The sequence below is a fragment of the Sinocyclocheilus grahami genome, unplaced genomic scaffold (genome assembly GCF_001515645.1).
Source record: "Sinocyclocheilus grahami isolate Dianchi unplaced genomic scaffold, SAMN03320097.WGS_v1.1 scaffold3.1, whole genome shotgun sequence".
Taxonomy (NCBI): Eukaryota; Metazoa; Chordata; class Actinopteri; order Cypriniformes; family Cyprinidae; genus Sinocyclocheilus; species Sinocyclocheilus grahami.
The window spans coordinates 4,269,989-4,292,654 of record NW_015505182.1 but is presented as its reverse complement, the minus strand read 5'-3'; the positions used below and the strand labels follow the sequence as shown (position 1 = coordinate 4,292,654).

At 37.5% G+C, this 22,666-nt stretch overlaps 2 protein-coding genes and 1 pseudogene across 3 annotated transcripts; all 3 read right to left on the bottom strand.

The window, feature by feature from the left end:
* Positions 1 to 240: 240 nt before the first annotated feature.
* Positions 241 to 1,180, bottom strand: LOC107581537 (UDP-glucuronosyltransferase 1-6-like; annotated as a pseudogene).
* Positions 1,181 to 4,248: 3,068 nt separating this feature from the next.
* On the bottom strand, positions 4,249 to 11,220 carry LOC107570135 (uncharacterized). 2 transcript variants are annotated; one of them, XM_016256440.1, is made up of 10 exons: positions 11,198 to 11,220; positions 10,131 to 10,296; positions 9,794 to 9,967; positions 9,423 to 9,587; positions 8,003 to 9,247; positions 6,584 to 6,709; positions 5,790 to 5,912; positions 5,076 to 5,201; positions 4,623 to 4,766; positions 4,249 to 4,503 (listed from the first exon to the last, which is right to left on the bottom strand). In XM_016256440.1, the coding sequence occupies exons 2-10, from the start codon at positions 10,192 to 10,194 to the stop codon at positions 4,346 to 4,348; spliced, it is 2,325 nt and encodes a 774-aa protein (XP_016111926.1). In that variant the 5' UTR covers positions 10,195 to 10,296; positions 11,198 to 11,220; the 3' UTR covers positions 4,249 to 4,345. The 2 variants fall into 2 exon arrangements, with proteins under 2 accessions (XP_016111926.1, XP_016111856.1); XM_016256370.1 differs by lacking the exon at positions 11,198 to 11,220 and having other exon boundaries at positions 10,131 to 10,629.
* Positions 11,221 to 11,266: 46 nt separating this feature from the next.
* On the bottom strand, positions 11,267 to 21,596 carry ppef1 (protein phosphatase, EF-hand calcium binding domain 1). Its single transcript, XM_016267106.1, has 14 exons — positions 21,454 to 21,596; positions 20,645 to 20,752; positions 18,946 to 19,073; positions 18,741 to 18,795; positions 16,046 to 16,215; positions 15,003 to 15,117; positions 14,554 to 14,600; positions 14,217 to 14,383; positions 13,953 to 13,989; positions 13,507 to 13,656; positions 12,842 to 13,217; positions 12,079 to 12,185; positions 11,614 to 11,698; positions 11,267 to 11,525 (listed from the first exon to the last, which is right to left on the bottom strand). Exons 2-14 carry the CDS (start codon positions 20,697 to 20,699, stop codon positions 11,326 to 11,328), a joined length of 1,692 nt encoding a protein of 563 aa, XP_016122592.1. The 5' UTR covers positions 20,700 to 20,752; positions 21,454 to 21,596; the 3' UTR covers positions 11,267 to 11,325.
* Positions 21,597 to 22,666: the final 1,070 nt, after the last annotated feature.

Below are 22,666 nucleotides of genomic sequence, written 5' to 3'. Positions count from 1 at the left end.
CTGGTATACTTAAAGTCTGCTAAATTGGAACAACTAATTTTGTACTTAATGCAATTTAATTGTGTGGAAGTAGTGACAACCTGGCAAATTTAGGTGCACCCAAAATGACCCTGGCAATAAATGACAGTATGTAGGTACAGAGCCATGCTCGTCTTTTGTTTTTTTCTTGACTGAAAACCCAGAAACTTTGTCACCCTTTTCAGCTTCTACTTGCTACTATGAGCTTCAAAACTCTGAGTATCATGTAGCAAGTATAAAGGTGCTGCTGATCTTTTTCAGTGGGTTCCTAATTCCACAGTTAATTCCTCCTATGAGCTGCATGTTGGGCATCAGGGGTTTGGGGAACTCCAGACTGAAATCATAGCGCATCAACCAGACAGCTCCAGTGCTCAGGATCTCAATCAGGCTCACATCTCTCTGAAGGAAGTTGTATGTCAATTCCTCAAAGGGCCAGTATACAAATTTACATATCAGTGGTTCCAGCATGCTCACAAAACGTTCAGTACACGCTGACTAAAAGACAGGCGGTCAGGCGGACAGGCGGTCTGAGTATTGTGTAAAGAAACATGGGATATATGAAGGAGGGTCAGGACTGCCTGTGGCCGCAGCTTCACACAGTAATCCCCTCAACATGTACACAGCAGGTACGCCGGTAGATTATACACCAGTATGGCTCCCATTGGTAGGGCAGGATCAGTTAAAACAGCATCAAAGTTTTGTTCTCTCAGAAACTCTGTAAGTTCCCAGCTCTTTAACAGACTTTCAGTTGTAGAGGCCATATAGTTAAAAGCGTTTCTCATAAAGTCCACCCTTAAAAAAACACTCTTCAGTAGGGACTGCTCTGGCTCTGTTAGTTCATGAACATGTTCCCCAATCATTTGGTTGATTAAATCCTGCCCATACGTGACTGGAAACATCTTTGTGATGTAATGTTTGCCTGGACCCAAGCGCATGCTGATCTCTGGAATCACCACAATCACAGTGTGTCCTCTACGTCCCATCTCTTCTGCCACAGCCTTCACCCCTGTCCAGTGACTTCCATCCATGGGCACCACTAACAGCTTCCCAGTCCAACTGCTCCTACCCTGCTCCAGAGCTGCAGAACAGACTATACTGATCACTAGACATGTTACTCCTATGTGCATCTTTGTAGCCGAAGACTTCAAAAAGACTGACGATGATGAACCTTTACCTCTGTGCTTCTGTTTGTCTCACTATCTACATTACAAACATATCAACTAGTTGCTTTTGACATAGACAGCAAGAAGATTGCCTTCTCGATTTTTAGTGGCTAGACACAGAATGTGGGAGGGACTTCATTCTAAAACCTACTTATGGTATTTTTTTTACACAATAAAATCCATTAAAAAGCAAGCACAAGAAAAAAAACATCTTTGTACAACAAAAATGGGAAACCTTTATTTATAATTGTTTTTTAGTTTGCCAGTTTCACACCGATTTTGCTAGCTAATGATTAAAATCATTTATTGGCAGCGCTGAGCATTGTTAATACTTGAATTATGTTCAGAGAACACCACATATCATGATGCAACGTTTTTTTCATTCATTTCTAAAACTCTATAAGATATAACTCATCTCTTATAAAGCATAAGCAATCAGAAGCTTCTCGGGCAAATTGACATTCTTTATTCCCCTTGATGAAGTGCAAAAACTACCTCAGTATAACCAGGTTACATGTTTGGAATGACATGAGGGTGAATAAATAATGACATAATTTTAATTTTTTGGTGAACTATCCATCTACCCTGTTGAAAAAACCAGCATAGGCTGGTTGAAGCATAGCAGCTGGTTTGAGCTGGTTTAAGCTGGTGTTTAGTTGGTAATGAGCTGGTTTAGGCTGGTCCTGAGCTAGAGCTAGTTGCTTAGGACCAGCTTTAGTTTTAAACACACTTCTAGACCAGGTGTAGCAAACACACAGATGAAGCAAACATTTTTATCTTGTGTTTAGGCATCCATTTAAACTTTTTCACTCACCTTAGAAAGAGGGTTTTTTATGGCACAGTTAATCCCCCCGATTAGAACCATGTTGGGCATCAAGGGTTTAGGAAACTCCAGGCTGAAATCATACCGCAGCAGCCACAGGGCTCCACTGCGCAGGATCTCTGCCACACTTACATCTCTCTGCAGGAAACGGGATGCTACACCCTCAGTTGACCAATATATCAGTCTGCAAAGCAATGGCTCTACGATGCTCACTAGAACATTCAGCACACGTTGACGAAACGACATATGGTCGGAGTTGTTTGTAAAGAACCGTGGGATGTAAGAGGGAGGGTTCGGACAGGCCGTGGCCGTCGAGTCTAGTCCGCAAGGTAAGCCTCGCAACATATACACAGCAGGTAAGGACAGGTTATAAGCCAGGATGGCACCAGTTGGTATAGCTGGGCTGGTGAGTACGGCATCAAAATTCTGCTTTCTCAGGAAGTCCACCAGCTCTTGGTTCAATAGGAGACTCTCAGCTGTGGCTCTTTGGAGGTCCACAAATTTCCTCATGTTACTAATTCTGGTGCTGATCTTCTCCAACAAAGGCAGTTGCTTACTCTCCATTACATCAGCATTCCGAGCTTGGAGATCGTCCAGTTGTTGCTTTCCGTACGGAACCGGAAATATTCTAGTAGTGTAGTGTTTGCCAGGTCCTAGCAGTACACTGACCTCTGGAATGACCACCATCACTTTGTGTCCTCTGCGGCCCATCTCCTCCGCTACAGCTTTCACACCAGTCCAGTGACTCCCATCCATTGGCACCACTAAAAGTGAACCAGTCCAACCAGGTTCTCTAGGCTGTATTGTCGCTCCCACAGCTGCAAAGGCGAGCATGAAGCACCCCACAAATTCAACCAATTTCATCTTTGGCTCTTGATGTTCACAGTGTGTATTTGAGGAGAGATGCATTCTGGCAATGAGTCGTCAACGTCTTGTGTAACTTGACTCTCTCTGAGTCTCTCCCCTTCACCGTATGGAACAAATTGGATCAAGATTTGTTTTTCTGTGTGAATTCCTTGCAGGATTAACCAACTGTGTGATTAAATTAAATATGTTAGTTTAGGGACCATTCTTGAAAGCGAGTTACAATCAGAAAAGACTAAAGTAATCACTTTGACTAAAGAGAGATAAAAAGCCAATACACATGTATCAAAAAGACCTCGGCAAAAACATAGGTACAAAGTCCTGCTTAACTATTGCCTTCTTTTTACTGGCTGAGATCCCAGGACCTTTGTTACCATTTATGCCTGGGTTTACCTACAGATAATAAACTGGTTTTAAAAATGTAAACCTTAGTTTAAAATCCACACAGAATTCTAACAAATTCTACATTCTAACAAATGTATATTGACCAAATCAGCTGATTTAGAGTGGCAGTAGTCTCACAGCATATACAGATCTATTTTTTGTATTCCTAGTGTAGCTGTTCCTACATGCAGTATCATGTATGAGTATAAATGAGATGTTCACCTTTGTCAATATCAACCAGATGGCTCCAGTGCTCAGGATCTCAATCAGGCTCAAAACTTTTGCAGAAAGTTGGCCCTCATACACGGAAAGTGTGAATGTAGCCATAGTGACTGGCTAATATACTGCTGTGCAAGCGACACAATGACCTGCACTGTCATCAAAAATTCTGCAAACATTCAAGCTAAATAACAGCTAAATAATCCCATTGTCATTGACAGAAATATATTTAAAGTCAAGTGCGGTCAAACGATTAATTGTGATTAATCCAAAATACAAGTTTTTGTTTATATATATATATATATATATATATATATATATATATATATACACACACACACACACACACACACACACACACATGTTTGTTTCTGTGAATTGTGGGGACTTTCCATAGACTTCTATTACTTTTATGCTAACTAAACTGTATTTTCTATCCCCTAACCCTAAACATACACAGTACAGAAAAACTGTTTGCATTGTTACACTTTCAGATAAACATCCTTTACTATTTTTTATTATTTTTTCTCCTCGTGGGGACTGCAGAAAATGTCAAAAATGTCAGGTTTTACTATCCTTGTGGAGACATTTGGTCCCCACAATGTAGCATAAACAAGTACACAAACACACACACACACACACACACACACACACACACATCTCAGGACGTGTTTAGTGTGACCACAAGGTGGTGCCATTGCATCAAGACGAATGGACAAGGTGAGAGTCAAGAGCAGTAACAAAGCTGAACTTTATAATTATAGATACCTCGTCATCATCATCAGAGCTTATACATACATAACTGTAGGTGCATAAATACAAAATATTTTGCAAAAGATAGTTCAATTAATATACAAAAAAAAAGATAAATCAGTCAGTGTGAGGAGCTAGTGTGTTTCTCTACCGGCTGACAGTTGTTTTGGTTATTTGGGGATATTCGGTGTGTTTCTGGACAGGCACATTTGTAGCCGCCTCTGTGGTTGAAGCAGAGGTGAGAACAGTTGGCGTTCTTCAGTTCACACTCATTAACATCTGACAAATACAAGAAGAAAGAACTCTTATGAGCAAGAATTCATCTTTCAAGTAATATCTACACCGAATTTTGGTATGTGCATAAGCATGCTGTAAGATTTGTATGTTTGTGGGCTGACCTTCACACTGGTGTCCATTAGGGTGCAATCTGTATCCACGAGGACAAACACATCTGTATGTACCTGGCAGATTTACACACTTCCACTCACACCTGTGCAACCATTTCTGCTGGAGGACAGCTGTCTCCTCACACTCATTAATGTCTAAAACCAAACCACAAATGCACCTTTTAGAATAAAAAATACACTAATCTCAATGTTCATTAGCATAGAAATCATCTATTCATTTGGGGTTTCTCACAATGTCAAAAAACAGTAGAAAATGGTGATGCAAAAACAAATTTTGTGGTATAAGAAAAATATATTTTTTCTGGTATTAGTCTACATATAGTAAACAGGTGTAATAAAAACCACTGCAAATATGCCTTTTTTACCCTATTATGACATACAGCACCTGCTTTATTCTACAGGTATGTCAGGACAAATTAAATTAAGATAATGTAGATGACCGACCTTTGCAATGCCTATTGTTGCTGTCCAGTTGGTACCCTACAGGACACGAGCACTGGAAACTGCCTGGGGTATTAATGCAGCCAAATACACAGAGAGCACTACCAACATGTTCACACTCATCCACATCTGCAGAAATATTAACATTAACTACATCAAGACCATGGGGTTGAAGTTTGTAATCAGAATTCACTCTTATTTCGTTCCAAACTTGTAAGACATTTGTTCATCTTCTAAACACAATTTAAGATATTTTTGATGAAATCCAAGAGCTTCCTGACTCTGCAGACAGCAATGCAACTGAAACTTTCAAGTCACAGAAAGGCAGTAAGGACATTGTTAAAATAGTCCATGTGACATCAGTGATTAAACCGTAATTTTAATACTTTTTGTGTGCAAAGAAAACAATAAAGTCGTTATTTTAGTTTTCTTTGCACACAAAATGTCACATGGACTATTTTAACGATGTCCACACTACCTTTCTGGGCCTTGAATGTGGTAGTTTCATTGCTGTCTATGCAGGGCCAGAAAGCTCTCAGATTTCATTAAATATATCTTAATTTGTGTTCCAAAGATAAACAAAGGTCTTAGGGGTTTGGAACAACATGAGGGTGAGTAATTAATGACAGAATTTTCATTTTTGAGTGAACTATACTTTTAAGAATGATTTTTGTCATTGGCAGTGCATCAGCACACACCAAACACTGATTCACTCACCAGAGCAGGATGTCCCGTCTGAAGAGAGCTGAAACCCTGGACTGCAATTACACCTGTACGAGCCCAAGGTATTTTGACAGACCTGCTGGCACAGGTGCAACTCCTCCACACATTCATCCAAATCTATAAATAAAGTTGTACAGCTATTGGATAACAAAATGTTTTGAACCTTGCTTACACTTGTATTTACTGTAGCATTGTCCACTTATGAGATCACATTTTATAGTGGAAAAAAGGTTCTTCAGATTATCAAAATATTCTTCACACTAAGAAAAAAATGGTTCTTTTTAGAACGATTTGAAACCTGGAGAGGTTGGAGGAAAAATCGAGGAACCCTTTTGGAAACCTTAATTTTAAGAGTGTATACTGTTTTTTCTTCCTTATATGATGGATAACTCTTAACTCTTAAAACACCATGTGAACCTCACACAGGTGCCATACCTCGTCTTTGAGCTCTCATATAACATTTGCTGATATAGGTCACGAAAGCCCTGGAGTGACACCAGAGGGTAATGTTAAGTATTGCAGACATTCAGGGCTGAATCGACACACCACAGCTGGTTTGTAACCAAAGCCATAAATCTATGACCCTCAGGTCAAGGATACATAAACAAGCTGTTAACCTAGTGTCAGGACCACATCATGACGGAAAAAGAGAAAGCCGCCATTCCTAATGTGGAAAACCTATAATCACTGGAGTCTGTATGTCTAAAGAATTCTATTCCGTGGTCATATCACAGTGGTTATGATATGGTATATAACAAGATTACATGTGCATGTGGTTCCTATCTCACCTCTACAGGTGCGCTGATCCTCCAGAAGAAGAAATCCTGGTTTACAAAGACACTGAGCGCGATTCTGTTTATTTACATGACAGATCTGCGAACATCCTCCATTGTTTAAGGAGCAAGGAGTTAACTCTGCAGTTAAAAGAAACATATTATGAGGAATTTATAAGATCCAACAAAGAAAGTATGTTTTTAATTGCTTGTGAAACAGAACGTGACAGACTAAGTGGTCCCTTTCAAATAATATAATTTAATTTACATGGTATGGTTTAGGTTTAGAGAACAGGACAGGATTTGCTCCCTGCTGAGAGTGAAATCCCACATCTGCAGTGACTTACAGATTCTCCGGGTTAATGAATTTACCTTGTGTGGACAGGAAACACTTTTGACAACTAAATGATTTTTAAATGTACTTTTTGCTTAACAAAAATAGCCCACTAAACACAATGGTAAACTGAATTTGATTCATTAAGATGTTTTTACGTGCATTTTTGAAATAAGATAATGGGTTTAGCAGAACACCTGAGTTCAAAACAGTAATGTCCATCTGTATAAACACATATTCCTAGATGTGTCCGATTACGTTTAAAGCCATCCTGAGGCCCTCTGTGAACAGCTCTAGTGATCAGTTCTGCCTGTCACCTGCTTAGAGAAGTGATGAGCAGGATATTACTCAGATGTCAAATATCAAGACATATAAGAATGGAGGGTGGTGACAGGAAAGGGTCAGCATACTAAAATGCCGATACAATAAAAACACCTAAACAGGATTATGAAAAATTAATCTTTCCAGCAACTTTAATCTCTGAGCACTTGATTCAAACTTGTTAATGAACCCTTTCTTAAATAAATAAAGCATCCTCTCTTCTGTCTCCTTAGGATAAACTGATTATGACCTGATTTGATTCTTTAGTTACAAGTATCTGATAATTATCTGTAAGCCCATTTCTGCCACATAAGAAAAAAAGCATGCTTTTATAAATCATAATTATCACATAAAAAGTAAAAAATTCAAAAAATGATAAATCAGAATAATGAAGTCGAAACTGACAAAAAGTCAAATTTATAAGCTAAAGACATTATTATTTAGATTTGCCTAAATTATTACTTTTCATCTAAATTATGACTTGAATTATGAATTATGAATTATGACTAAAAAAAATCTTTTTTAATAATTACTTTTATTTCATAGTTTTGACTTTTTGTCATCATAAAGATTAACGAAAGCATGTTTTATTTTTTTCTTATGTGGAGAAAATGTGCTTTCATAGATAAATGAATAAACTGATGTTTTGTGCACTATATAACATGCTGCAGTTTCAAACAAGAATCTTGTGATTGCAGTTCACATTAAAAGCTCTAGATTATTTCCTGGACAAATGAACTCTCTACATATTTAGATCCAATATGTGTCACATATCTCACCTAAGCAGAGAGGTGTTTGGCCACTCCATTGTCCATTGTGTTGACAATAGCTGTAGACGTCACCATTGGTCAATGTGTATCCAGGGTAACATGCATACTGAATATAATGCTTATACTGAAGCGGGCCAGGATTCTTTATCGACCGAAAGTAGAACGTTCCGTGAGAAGGAAACGGAGGGTAGGGACACACTGGACGACGTATCCTTGAAAATCTTGGAAGATCTTTCCACGCTGAAGGATCAAGTGTTTGTTTGGGGTCACTCTGATTGCTTTTTTCATTTACTTGATCATCAGTAATGTCAGTTGAGTTGTGGAGGTCTGTTGGAGCCTTCAGATGCAGGCCAGACACAAGCTGGGTGGCCGTCGTCAAGACCTCCTCGCCAGATGATATATATCCAGTGGTATCTGGTGGCGGTGATGTCTCAGTAAGGTCTGGTCTTTGTTCAATGAGTCCTCTGGAGGTAGATGGAGCAGTAGACCACGGATCAAGTGCAAAGGAAACAAACTCATGTTTAGACACCATAAAACCAGGATAGCTTGTAGTTGAAGGTGCAAAACTCTCAGTGGTGTCTACTTTGATGAAAGTCTCTGACTGTAGATGGTCATCTGTGCCTAATGTGTTGAGGTTTGGTGCAGGTGTAGTTGATATCCAGTGTGAATTATTTTTACTGTATTCTGGTAAAGTCTTAACAGCTGAAATGACTGAGGCTCTTTGAAATAGTTTGTCTGTACCAAGCGTGGACTGATAACCTTTTTTGTTTCTTCTGTATGGTGCTTCAGTAAATGTTTGATCCATGATCTTGACTTGTTGAGTGGCCATTGCTGGAGTGACGAAGCTTGTTGGTGTGGTGCTCAAAAATGAAGATTCAAGAAAAGAACTGGCTAATGAGATCGTGTTTACAGTCACAGACGCCACCGTCACAGAGTTCCTGATTGGATCCTTGAAGTTTTCAAGGTTGTTGATTGGCCCAGCCTTTCCACGGTCTCGTGTTTTGTCAAACAATAGAATCTTTGAGGGCTTTTTCTCTACTGGTTTCCTAATATTTTTCTGCTTGAGGTCTGTAAAGTCAAGTCTGATGTGAGGGACCCCAAGCAACACTGTTTTTAAAAAAGCATCCTTGGAAGCAGTGTTTAAATGGCTATGTAAGCGAACTTTTAGGCTTGTAGGAACATCATGGCCCTGTGCTGAGACAGGACCATGTAAAGAGTCTTGATTCAGATGAAGAACACTCATTATATCAGCCACTGTAAGAACCAAGAAACAAACCGTAAGGAGGAACATGAAGGAGCCAAAGCAAACAGATGGTGAGAATTTTACAGGAAGTAATTGTAGCAGTGATGTAAAAACAATAAGCCAAAAAATGGTATATGTTAATAAATCAAACAGTTTTGGCATTTACGCTTGATTCAGATGACATACCTTTGCAGACAGGCTTAGTGCTGTTCCAGCTTTTCCCCTTGCAGAAGAGAAGCGCAGATCCAAACAAACTGAATCCAGTGTCACAGCTGAAGGCGGCCAGAGATCTGTCTTTAGAAACCACAGTACTTCCATGCAGGAGATCACCAGGGCTGGGGCATCCTGATGCTGGGGTACAAAACAACTTATGGTATGGCTGTAAGTATCAGCATTACATTAGAGAACCTATAAAACATAATTTTAACTACTGCAGTTTATTTTAAACAAGCTTTTTCGCTTGACAAATCTTAGAGAGATTAATCTACTTCATGGCCATATTTCACAATACAGAATAAATGTGTGTATATTTACAAACTTTGTGAATATTTACTAACCCACACACAGCGGTGGGTCTCTGGCCCACTGTCCAGATACACAGCTGCTAGTACGGTAACCGTGGATCCGGAATCCTGGATTACAGGTGAAGGTAACATACAATCCTCCATAACGGAAAAACATACGCCCATTTTCTAAGTGTCCAAAGCCACTGCAGCCTTTATCAGCAATGCCTAAGTGAAAACCATCAGAAATAATCATATGCTTGCACACAGATCAGACTAAATCACAACATCTAAAATTGTTAATCAAGGGCAGACTGAAAGTCTGAAAAAAAGTGCTTCAAAGATTTACCTATGGCTTAATGTGATAATATAAATTTTCATGATACTGTACCTGGAGTTTGCATCCAGAGCAGAGACAAAAATACACACAGCAGTGCACCTCTCCAACCTAGCATGATTGAGCAAATTCCACCGTAAAAAAGAGGCTGTCGAAAACCTTAGAGTGTCAGACTGTAAATGAAGATCACTCAGGCAAACTGAACACTAGAGAGAGGAGTCTTGAAGTGATTGGGTAAAAAGATAAGACATGAGAGAAGGGGAAGGGAGAGAAAAGGGGAGGAGACACAAAACAGAATAACAGGAGTTTAAAACATCTTGAACACTCATCTTCAAAACAGGATGAAAACATAGAAACAGACAGTGTGTTTTTTTCTTGTTAAGGGGAGCAACAGCAAGTCAGCTCAGATGACTTCAGTTAAAACCACTGCATAAAAGCCAATACTCTTTGTTACTTGTGTGAATGCAGACCAGTGTTATAATTTGTTACATTTATATAGCGCTCTTCTAGACATTCAAAACACTTTACATTGTCAAGGGGATCTCCTTAACCACCACCATTATTTTAGTATTATTATTATTATACTACTAATATTTTATTTGTAAATGATAACACTGATTTTGTCTGCCAAACTAAACACTGTATACTAAACACTAAATATGTAAAGATAATAAATGTGATTATATTTATGGCATTTATACTGTATATTGAGAGAAAACTGACCACCCTTTGAAATTCATCTATTTATTTCTACCCCTTGACTTTATGAAACACATCATGTCTGGTGAGGGCATAAATTGACGTTTTAGGTTTGATAATAAAAGATGGTACAATTGGTGGCTGACTAAATACTTTTTTTCCCCACTGTACATTGTAAACCACATACAAGATGAAAACAGAGCAGTTAATATCAGAGAAATATCTACAACAAAAATGACTCATGACTCAAAGTGAAGTCTCAATTATAGGGTTATGTACTGCTGAACAATTATACTCCACTTGTGAATTACAGTGCTACAAAATAGCTGTGACTGTATTTAAACTGTGCATTTTTCAGTATATTTGAACTTTTTTTCTCATTCTTTTATATCACAAAGGGCAGGAAGCCTGAAAACTCTTACCTTTATGAAAAATGTGAATCCTGGAAAATGAAAATAAATAACTTCTGTGCCATAAGATGTTAAAAAATAAAGATGAAGTGACAAAATTATTTGTAAATGTGCCTTGTCTGTAATCTGCTCATCCAGAATTAACCCTGCTGCTGCTCTTTGACATCCAGTTTATGCACCACCCTGAAAGCCTCCAGGAACTCATTAAAATCAATGCTGCCGTCTTTGTTAAAGTCTATGCTTCGAGCCATGTCGTCTATCGTCTGGTCATTCACAGCAACCCCCAAATGGGAACTGAAGAGCTTCCAAGTCTGACGGAACTCCTCAATGGAGATCTGACCTATGTGAAGGTAAACAGGTGGGTTATGATCACCATATAATAACCAGCATTAATCTCATTGAACAATCAGGAAAGCATTGCCACTAACCTGAATGGTCCTTATCGATGATGTTAAATATTATCTCTAAGTCAGTTCTATATCTATAAAGAGTTTCAGCCAAGTTTGGTGTTACCTAAAAAAAGGTTAATTTCAAAAACTGAGACTGAATTGTGAGTTACTATATTTTCAAAATAAAAGTAAAAATGTCTGCTAAAGCTGGGCAGTATAACATATATGTGGTTAAAATTTGGCAACCAAATTTTTTCATGTCAGCTGTTTAACAATGGTTCATTACTTTGTAAATAATTCACTTGATTATCCAAATATAAGCATTACCACACGACTATTTACATATAAACCATTTTCCAAATTCCTTGCTGAAATTATTATAAAGGTGTCAAAGTGATATGTATAACGTTAATGTAATCAAAATCTTATATCATAAATTATATGAGTAATTTTGTGTCATACAGCCCATCCTTACATAACATAAACATAGATTATGATACTGACTGGAGGGATGGGTTCTCCAGGGCTTATGTCCTCAAAGCAGGATTCATACTCTACATTGCCATCTGCACTAAGACGGGCCAGGCGTGGACTTTGGTCCACTGTGTTTTCTGAAGTCCACAGTCAACGCAGCCATCTACCAGGAAATTTTAGAGCACTTCATGCTTCCTTCTGCTGACAAGCTTTATGGAGATGCTGATTTCATTTTCCAGCAGGACTATTGTCAAGAGGAAGATGAGAGACACCAGACCCAACAATGCAGATGCCCTGAAGGCCGCTATCAAAGCAACCTGGGCTTCCATACCACCTCAGCAGTGCCACAGGCTGATTGTCTCCATGCCACGCCGCACTGATTCAGTTGAACCCCCGAAATAAATGAACTTTTCCACGACATTCTAATTTATCGAGATGCACCTGTATATGACAAAAAAAAAAACACAAACTAAAATTAAAATTAGAACACAAAAATACAAAAACTGGAAGATTTTATATTGAAGAATATCATAGAAATGTGTGGTTGTCGATTTATTCTTTCTAAGCACAAAACCCAGAGTGCCATGCTCTTTTATAATTCATAAATACTTTTTATGGAAGTTCAGTAAGTTGGTACAAAATTCTCACATCTCCTGCAATAAAGTGAGTCATATTGTGTTGTGGAGGTTTAAGCTAAATGGAGTTCCAAGGCAGAACAGTTCCACATCCAAGATAGAAGTTATTTGTCACACAATTTCACCGACAAAACACACATCCTGGGAACAGTTTCAACTCACTTGCTGCCATTCCAGTTCTTCTCTGGGTGGCTCAGGGGGCTCTAGGGAGACGAAGGAGTCCAGGAAGGGCACTTGGAGCACATCGGTGGGGCTCGGCAGACTAGGGGAAGGCGGAGGTCGATGTGGAGTGTTCCGTGACGAGATCCGGGGGGAGCACACGGATGATGAGGAGGATGAGGATGATGAAGATGAGGAGCAGCTCCCCTGCCTAGTGAAGTGCTTCTTCCTTCTGCAGGAAGCACGACTGGTGCGGCCTGAGGAGCAAGGGCTGTCCAGTCTGGATCTTCCGCTGTGTCTGCTGCTGCTGCGACTGCAGGCACGGACGTTGAGATGATCAATGCTGCATTTGGGCAACCTAAGAGCAGACTTCACCTGCAATGTGAGGGATAATCCTTTTTACATTATCCTGGTTTTTACATGGCTACTTACCTAAACAAACATGAACTGTATATTTACACTGAAATTATTTTATTATGTAAGAAGCCAATAAATAGACTTCTCCTATAAATAAAATACCTACTTTATGTCTCACAACTGTGCTCAGAAAGCCAAATAAATAAACAAATGCATGTGAATTATAAATTTAAAATTGAAATCATTTTATTATGTGAAAATAAAGAATATAAATCCATCCGGAAGTAAAAAACAAAAAAACACCTACTTTATGCCTTTCAACAGTGCTCAGAAAGTCCAGATCAGTTTTGTCCGATATGCCACCGTGAACAATAAGCACTTTGTTATCGATGACAGTTGCAAGAGGAAGCAGGCTGAACACATCCTGAAGAAGCTGTAGGATTTCCCTGCCATGAGTCTATTAAGAACACAGCAGAAGTTAATGTGCATTTCTTTACATGTCCAGTAAGTGGCGGTGACGTCTAATATTTGACAGTAAACCTTTTTAAACCTTTATTAACCCTCCTTAAATAAGCAGATTATTTATTTCAAGTAATTTCGAGTTTTAAGGCTTTTTTCAGCAGTTTTAATGACATTTTCACATCAATGTTTTTACAAAAATTGTTACGAAATTGGAAAAAAGTTAGCAACTCTACATTTAACTTGCCTATAATCAAAACATTAATAAACAAAAAAGCACATATAAAAATATACCTTATATTTCTGCATGACTTCTTTTGTGAATCCGTATCTGCAAGAACATCAAAAGCTTACACACTAATAATATAAATCATACTTTTAAATTCAGTTTGAAAAAAAAAGACAAAAACTTTTTGAGTGCATCCTATTTGTTGTATACCATGCCTAGAAAGCCTTTTTTTTACTACTAGGATGCACAGAGCATGGAATAATTTTTGTATAGCTTTATTAAAAGTCATGCCTTCATTATTAGTCTGAATGGATGATTTAGCATGTTACCTGAGGTTCATGATGTGGTCCTCATGGTTGCCTCTGTTCAGATACATGTGGTCGGGGCACAGCAGTAGGAAGGCAAACAGAATGATGATAATCTCTGTAGATTTCTTTCCTCGATCCACAAAGTCTCCATTGAATATGTAGGGGTTCTCCGCAGAGGGCAGACCGTTCTGGGCAATAAGGCAATACATCTTGAGTGTAATAAGTCACAAGTCATGCCCAAGTGGCTTTAATGAACTCGTTCTCTGGATTTGCTTAGGTACATTACCCCTGCACCAATATACTAAAATGTAATTACTCAAAATAATAGTCTACATCTAAACAATCGATCTGCATTTACCTTGTAAAATATAAGCAGTAAGTCATCCAGTCTACCATGCAGATCGCCTGTGTGAAAGAGAAAGGCGGCACATAAAAGCTGTTTATCATTCCAGGGAATATAAATCAAATATTGGAATCTGTGATGAAAATATGCAAAATATAAACACTTTAAATGGTATAACGCGATCTCTTTTAGAGTATTCGAAGATGGGAATTCAGTTATTCATGCATGCTTTTCTGTACTAATTGAATCAGGAGCGCTGTTGAGTATGAAATGGTGCAGGTTGCTGTGAGGAGCCCATTGAGGTACATTGAAGTGCAAAATAAATAAGCACTCATTCATTCATGCCACATCACTGGTTTTCCATACAAGCTATTAAAAATATTTAACATATCTCAAATGCACTGTTGCAACTTGCAACAAATCTGAGGTGGATTCTTTTTTTCATAAAATATATAGTGTCTCACCACATATAGTTATCTCTTTGGCATAGGACGTCGACAGGTATATGACGTTTGGCATCTGTTTCAAGAACTTCTTCGTTTCATATAGTAGTTGCAGCACATATTTGCCGTGAAGAGTCTGAAAATGAGTCACGCATTTATAGGTCACTGCATTTTTTGTTTGCCATTTCTAAATTAAAGAGCAATAGAATAGAAGAATGGTTAGAATTGTAGAAAAGAGAAAGTTTTAGTTAAGCTTATGTTTTGTTACTGTTTATAAAAAATAATTTTAATCGCATCCAAAATAAAAGTTTGTGTTTACATAATATATGTATGTTAACTGTGTAGATTTATTATGTATATATAAATACACACACATAGAGTATATATTTTGAAAATATATATATAAACAAGAACTTTATTTTGGATGCGATTAATCACAATTAATCGTTTGACAGCACTACAGAAAATATTATAAAACTATTAAGGTTATAAATATATGCTACTGTTCAAATGTTTGGGGTCATTTATTTATTTTGAAAGAATATAATATTTTTATTCAACAAGGGTGCATTATATTTATCAAAAGTGATAGTAAAGCCATTTATAATGAAACAAGATTAAAAAGATTAAACATTAATTACAGATTCCTTAGAAGAGCAACTATTTTCAACATTGATAATAAAAAGAAATGTTTCTTGAGCAACAAAACAGCATCTAAGAATGATCTCTGAAGGATCATGTGCCACTGAAGACTGGAGTAATGACTGCTTAAAATTCACCTTTTCCATGTAGGAATAAATTACATTTTAAATGTATTAAAATACAAAACAGTTATTAAGTATTTTAAATTGTAACAAAATATACACTATTACTATATTTACTGTATAAATGCAGCACATTTAAAAAATCTGACCAACCCCAAACATTTGAACGGTAGTGTAACACAATTTGAAGACGGTTTAAAGTCTGCTAGACAGAGGTAAATAATGTACAAGATGATCTTGGTTTTTGCCAGAAGGCTCATAATTGTTCAGACTATTAGTGAAAGTTTTATAGCGTTGCACCTGCTCCTCTTTAAAGGCGCTGAGCAGGACATTGGTATCAGTCACGCTCAGTGGGAAGGAGAGACGAGGGCCGCAGTACGATTCCGACACGACAATCTGCTCGTACTTCAACTGCCTGACCTCCTCAGTTAACGGGTCAACCACAGAGTCAAGGAGGTGAGAGATTAAGTCTGGGGGAAAGAGAACACGGCTGCTGTCGTGACTCATGTGTGGGAAGAATGAAAGAACAAATCACAGACAGCAAGTGTGACATGCAACTTGATTATCTTGGTGTGAATCAGTGTAACCAATTTTATGGTGCGTGGATGTTGGGACATGGTATGGAAAATGCATAATCTATGTCATAAAAATGTTAACCTTTTTTCTCCATCATCATGTGATAACTATTTATTACTATAATCAGCAAAAAAAAAGCAGCCTGATAAAAAAAAAATGTAAATGTGAATCAGGAAACACTCTGGAACATCAAAAGGTTTGTGTTATTGTTAGGCAGTGCTAGGCATGTGGCATGATGAGCACATGGGAACATGAATACATGCGGACAGGCATATCTGTTTCAATTTTCAGTTATTAAATAAATGATTAATTCTCAACCTGGAGTCTATTATGAAAGGCCTATTTTGATTGGCCATCAAAATACCCAGCACACAGTGCCATAACACAATGTAGCATACTTCAATTTCCATAGCGTCTGGCCCTGCACAGGGATTTGAGGAGTGCTGACCCATTGTGTCATTATTGAAAATGTAAATTTGCAGTGTTTTCCATAAATTTATGCAGAGAGACTTGAATTTCAGGAACAGATGTTTGTATTGGGGAGAAAGCAAACGCAAAATAATTTGTTCTTGCCTTGATTTAGCCAATATCTACTGGACATCATTCTCTGCTTTTTAGATGGCTAGCGATAAACAAACATTATTACGCTCCATTTGGTTTCACATAAAGAGCTCTACTGTCTGACCGAAAATCAGGCAATATTCAAGCCTTTTCTGTGATTTTGAGTAAAAATCTGCAGATGTGCTAATGTTCAAAAGGTTGGTCAGTAAGTTTTTTTTTTTTTTAGAAACTGATACTTTTATCAAGGATGCATTAAACTGAACAAAAGTGACAGTAAAGACATTATTTATTTGAAATTTCTATTTCAAATAAATGTTTTGTTTATTCAACTTTCTATTTATCAAAGAATCCTGAAAAAAAGTGTAATGCTTTTCACAAAAACATGAAGAAGCACAACCGTTTTCAATATTGACTGCTGAAAATTTAACTATGCCACCAGAGGAATAATTTATGCTTTAACATATAATATAATATATCATATGTGACCCTGGACAGGAAAACCAGTCATAAGGGTCCATTTATTTAAAATTGAGATTTATACATCACCTGAAAGCTGAATAAATAAGCTTTCTATTGAAGTATGTTTTGTCAGGATCTGACAATATTTGGCTGAGATAGATAATTGATCATTGATCATTTTGACCCATACAATGTATTGTTGGCTATTGCCACAAATATACCTGTGCTGCTTATGACTGGTTTTGTGGTCCAGGGTCTCATATATACTATATAAACATATATTAATGGTAATTCAGATATTAATAACTATTAACATTTTTAATAATTTTTACTTTCTAATAATAATAATAATAATCTTACCTTTTTTTTTTACTGCATTTATGATCACACAAATTCAGCCTTGGTGAGCATGAGAATGAAAAAAAAGTGTATATATATATATATATATATAATATTAAAATATAAGCCTTAGTGCTCAGAACCCATGGCACCCAATTAAGCTCCACTATATTGTGATTGCAGACCTTTCAATAATAAATATGAAGATACACTTTACAATACTATAATTACATACTTCCTAATTGCCATCAGGCAAAGATTCTGAAGCCACACAGACAAGAAGCTGAAAACCATCCAATCCCTAGATCATGATTACCTGACAAGACCAGTCATGTGCACTTGCGGCCCACTCAATAGGAACTGATTAAACCATTTTCCCAGAGGAAAGCCAATTTAGTGTCATCCCAGGCTGGAGCAAAGAACCCCATGTGAAGAATATAAAATAGTGAAAGGAACATTAACATTCACTATTGGGTAAAACAACTGAATATGTTGTTTTCACTACTGTTATTGTTCTTCAGAAACATTCTATGCACAGTCTCTCTCTAGATTTTTCAACTGTGTTCTTGGTGATCTCATTTGAGTTTCCGCTGTTCTGCTTGCCTAAAGATAGGACTAATTGTCTTCTGTAATTCTGCACTTTGGACAGCTGCCTGTGGAGGCTGATTGCTGCATTTCTGGCTCTCTCCGCATTACCACCACTCAAAATGAGATCTCCCAAGGTTGCTTAGCAACTGTCTCCCCATATAGCATTTTTTGGAATCACTAAAAGGATAGGTGTGCAACACTCCAGAAGGAGATCGTTTCATGCAAAAATCACATGAGCTAGGGGCTTTCCAAAGGTGTGCTTAGGGACAGCCAAATTCAGATGATAATGAAAAAACAATCTACAAACTACTATAGCCTGACAAACCACCATGGCTTAACCAATAGTGTGTTTAATCAGTTTGTCTGACCTATGACAAATGGGAGTGTTTGAAATGGTTAATTATTTGTGCAATTAAATTACACACTTTCCTTAAAGAAGCTTTTGCATCTTTTAATCGGACACAGTTATTACCTGGTCCATTCATCTGTGTGAAGTTGTCCAACATGAAACTGAAGAAACTGGAGAGCTACAAAAATTAAAAAGATGTATACTTGCATTAAAATGAATGTTGAAAATCTGAGTTTGAATAATCATTACAAGTTTATTAAGCGTAGGGTAAGATATTTGGTTTTTTTCTATGTATGGACTGGCCATAATAAGCAAGTGTCGTTTATACCTGTAGCTGGTCCTGTTTCCCTGCATACTCAATGGACTGAAAGATGTTCCATGAATAGAGTCTTCTCATCTCCAGGCGAGCAACATAGCGTCTGTACCAACGCTGGATCAGTATGGCAGCTTTCATGGCTAAATACGTTAAGAACACACAAAGAACGCAAGTGGCTGGTGTAAACAGAATCCTTTAAGCAATATTTCTGTGACCACAGTTTTGAGAAAAACTATTTGGGAAGAGAAATGCAGGCAATGAGGTTTTTCAATGCACCAAATATGAATACTTCCCTACTTTGTGTGCAAAAAGCAGTAATATGTCTGCAACCGAAATCGCATACTTTCCTATATAATAGGCAGAAAAACAGTGTGTGAAGAGAGTAGTATGTCTCTTCACACACCCAGATGACTTACTACTTCAATGCATACAATGCAAATCTATCCCATGAGGCCACGGGAGCGAATTTGTGAATGGTAGTGAAGCGGCGCAACTGATGCTGGTAGGTCGCATGGCAATGACAACATAGTGACTGTAGTACATCCATATTTCATTCAAATTACACACTTACTTTCTTAGCTGACACAATTTATTTACTTATGCAAAAGAAGTACCTACTTAGTATGCGATTTCAGACACAGCCTCTATCTTAATATGCAGCATTCATTAAACAAGACCCGGCATGACCTACTCCATCCCCTGATAGTCTGCAACCATTGGACACTTTGCTATCCCATGAGGGCATGGGAGAGCGCTTTGGTATAAAGGAGGTTGCTACTCATGGTTAAACTGTACTTGTTTAACAAATTATTTCTGAGAACAAATGAGTCAAAAGACAATGCCAAAATGGCAAATGTAGAATTTCTGGGAAATATACGTGCATATATAGAGAAATTAAACATGAAAGATTAAAAACATTTTAAGACAGTACCACAACAACCCTTCAAAGATGTTCTGTTGCTACAGTTGATTCTCATTTGTCTCATCAGATTCACGTTACCATGTTAACATCATGCTTTAATGCACATACAGCTCTTGGTACAGGAACACTTGCATCTTTTCCAGAACACTTGACTGCAAATACTGTTCTAAAAATACACCTCGTCTCAGGAGGTCAATATCACAAGTGCTAATTAAAGAACTGCTAGGAGCAGTTAAGGAGAAAGAACACAACACAGACATTAGAGACAAGGCTTTGCTCAAGAGTACACATCCATAGAGAAATTATAAGCCGTGTTCGAGAAGGATGGGAGAATTGCTCATGATCATCCATTTTATTTATTCTAAATGCACAGAGAAAAATCACACTCATAGGTTTACCTAAAAAAATATGGTAGTTTTAAAAGTATGTAAACAAATCTACATTGGCGCTTTCATGCCATCTAGTACTTCTCTATAGCCACGAATGAGACACAGACAGTGATGATAGATGCTAAAGAAAGTGCCTTACTCAGAGCTGGGCTGGACTGCTTGATGGAGCCATCTGTGTGAGAGGTGATTAAATTAAATTGAATAATTTAAGTAATACCTTGGGAGTGGAAAAAAAAGACAAGGCTGGGGACTAAATGCAACGCAAGCATTGCCATATTTTTCAATAAATAAGTAATGCACACTTCTTGAAACCAGAGTTGTTGCAAAGGGGAGAGGAAAAAGAGGTTAAACAATATTGCAAATCACATTAAAGCATTAGGGATAAAGAACAAATATTTACCAGTTTCTGAGGGTCGTGTTTGGTTCTCAATGGCAATGGATGTGCCGCATCCCATGATGGTACTTCTTGCTTCTAGTCATGAATACCCAAAATTCTTAAGGTTCTCTTCTTCATTTAGTATCCAGAAATGTTTGTGCAAAAATAAATTATTTAAATAATAATATAAGAATTTAATAAATAATTTAAGAATTAAACTTAAAATTAAACAGCTTAAACTTCATCAGTACAGAGACTGCAACCACATATTCAGGATTGAGGGTAATGTTTCATAAAAATATATTTGATTACAAATCTGGGGAGATGCATCCTCATGGCTATTAGATCTAATATTTCAGTGCTGTTTTGATATTCATAATGAAGTGAAATGGCATTAGAAAAAAGCAATACTGCTTGGAATTAATCCAGCATCACAGTAGTGTGTCTCTGCAGAATTAAGCAACAAAAGATACAAATCATGCTGGACTTTAATCTGTGCCCTAAAGAGCCTTTCAAAGGGCCCTTTTAACAGTGATCAATCTCTGGGAGGGGACACCGGGAGAGAGATGTAGACTGTTGATTGTCATCTTCACAGCGTTACAAATACAATAATAACAATAATAATAAATATGTTGTCCCAACTTCTGGGGAGATGCTTATTATTTTTAAGTAACATGAAACTCTTTAAGATGTACTAAAAAGATTATTACACAGACATTATTCTTTAACAACAAAAAGGCTGAAGAAACACGCGGAATAAACAATCGTATAATTAGGCACGGAACACCAACAAAAAATAGCGTATTGGAAACGAGATTCAAAAATTAAGTTACCTTTCCGTTGTCCATCATTCAGAACGACATGCACATGAGTTGAGAAATTAGGATTGGATAAGAAGTAAATGATGAAAAATCAAACATTAATTTCCAAATGTGGAGGGATGCAACAGCTAAACAACACCACAGGTGTCAGACAAGGCTAGCCTGCATGAAACGCCGTGGCAGTCTGACGATTTGAGAGCATGTCTCACTGACTCGTGTGAGTCTAGTGAGGAGGTTTTGATTCATTCCAGTGACTCGAATCGTTTGGATCCGTTCAGAAAAAGATTCATTCACTGACCCGCTTATTAACCCTTTATGCACTTACGTCAGTAGGTGGCGACATTGAGTCTATTTGAATCGTTTCATTCTTTGAAGAACAGTCCATTTAAGTGTTATTTTATAATTGATTAAAATATGCTTGTCTACATAGTTACTAATGCCAAGTTCACACTGCACGATTTTAGCCCGATTTTTCACTCGCCGACAGGTTTTGCAAAATCACCGACAAATGCCCGAAATCGGAGGCAAATCGGTGCTCGTTCACGCGAGTGACAATCACACAGTGTGAATTATCAAAGACGCGATCTGAGGGAATCGCCGACACGTCGCAGATTTTAAAACTCCAGTCTGGCTGAGAACTCGGGTCTGACGCACGTGGGATCTCGCGTTATTTCCTTATCACTTCTCAAGTGTGTTTTGTTGTGAAACGTAGTTTGCGGACTAGACAGAGCTGTCGGCGATTCTTCCTATTGTAAAGTCATGCAGTTCCTCCGCCTCCTTTGTGTTACGAACGAGATGTATTGATATGACGAATTCAGTCTGCCGGCCTTGTTCATGAGCGACAGGGCCGTCCTTAGGGGGGTGCAACTGGTGCGGTCAAAAAGTTTAGTGTTTTTTTTTTCAAACTGAATTTAAAAGTATGATTTATATTATTAGTCTAAGCTTTTGATGTTCTTGCAGATACGGATTCACAAAAGAAGTCATGCAGAAATATAAGGTATATTTTTATATGTGCTTTTTTGTTTATTAATGTTTTGATTATAGGAAAGTTAAATGTAGAGTTGCTAACTTTTTTCCAATTTCATAAAAATTTTTGTAAAAACATTGATTTGAAAATGTCATTAAAACTGCTGGAAAAAAGCCTTAAAACTCGAAATTACTTGAAATAAATAATCTGCTTATTTAAAGAGGGTTAAAGGGGTCATATGATGCTGCTAAAAGAACA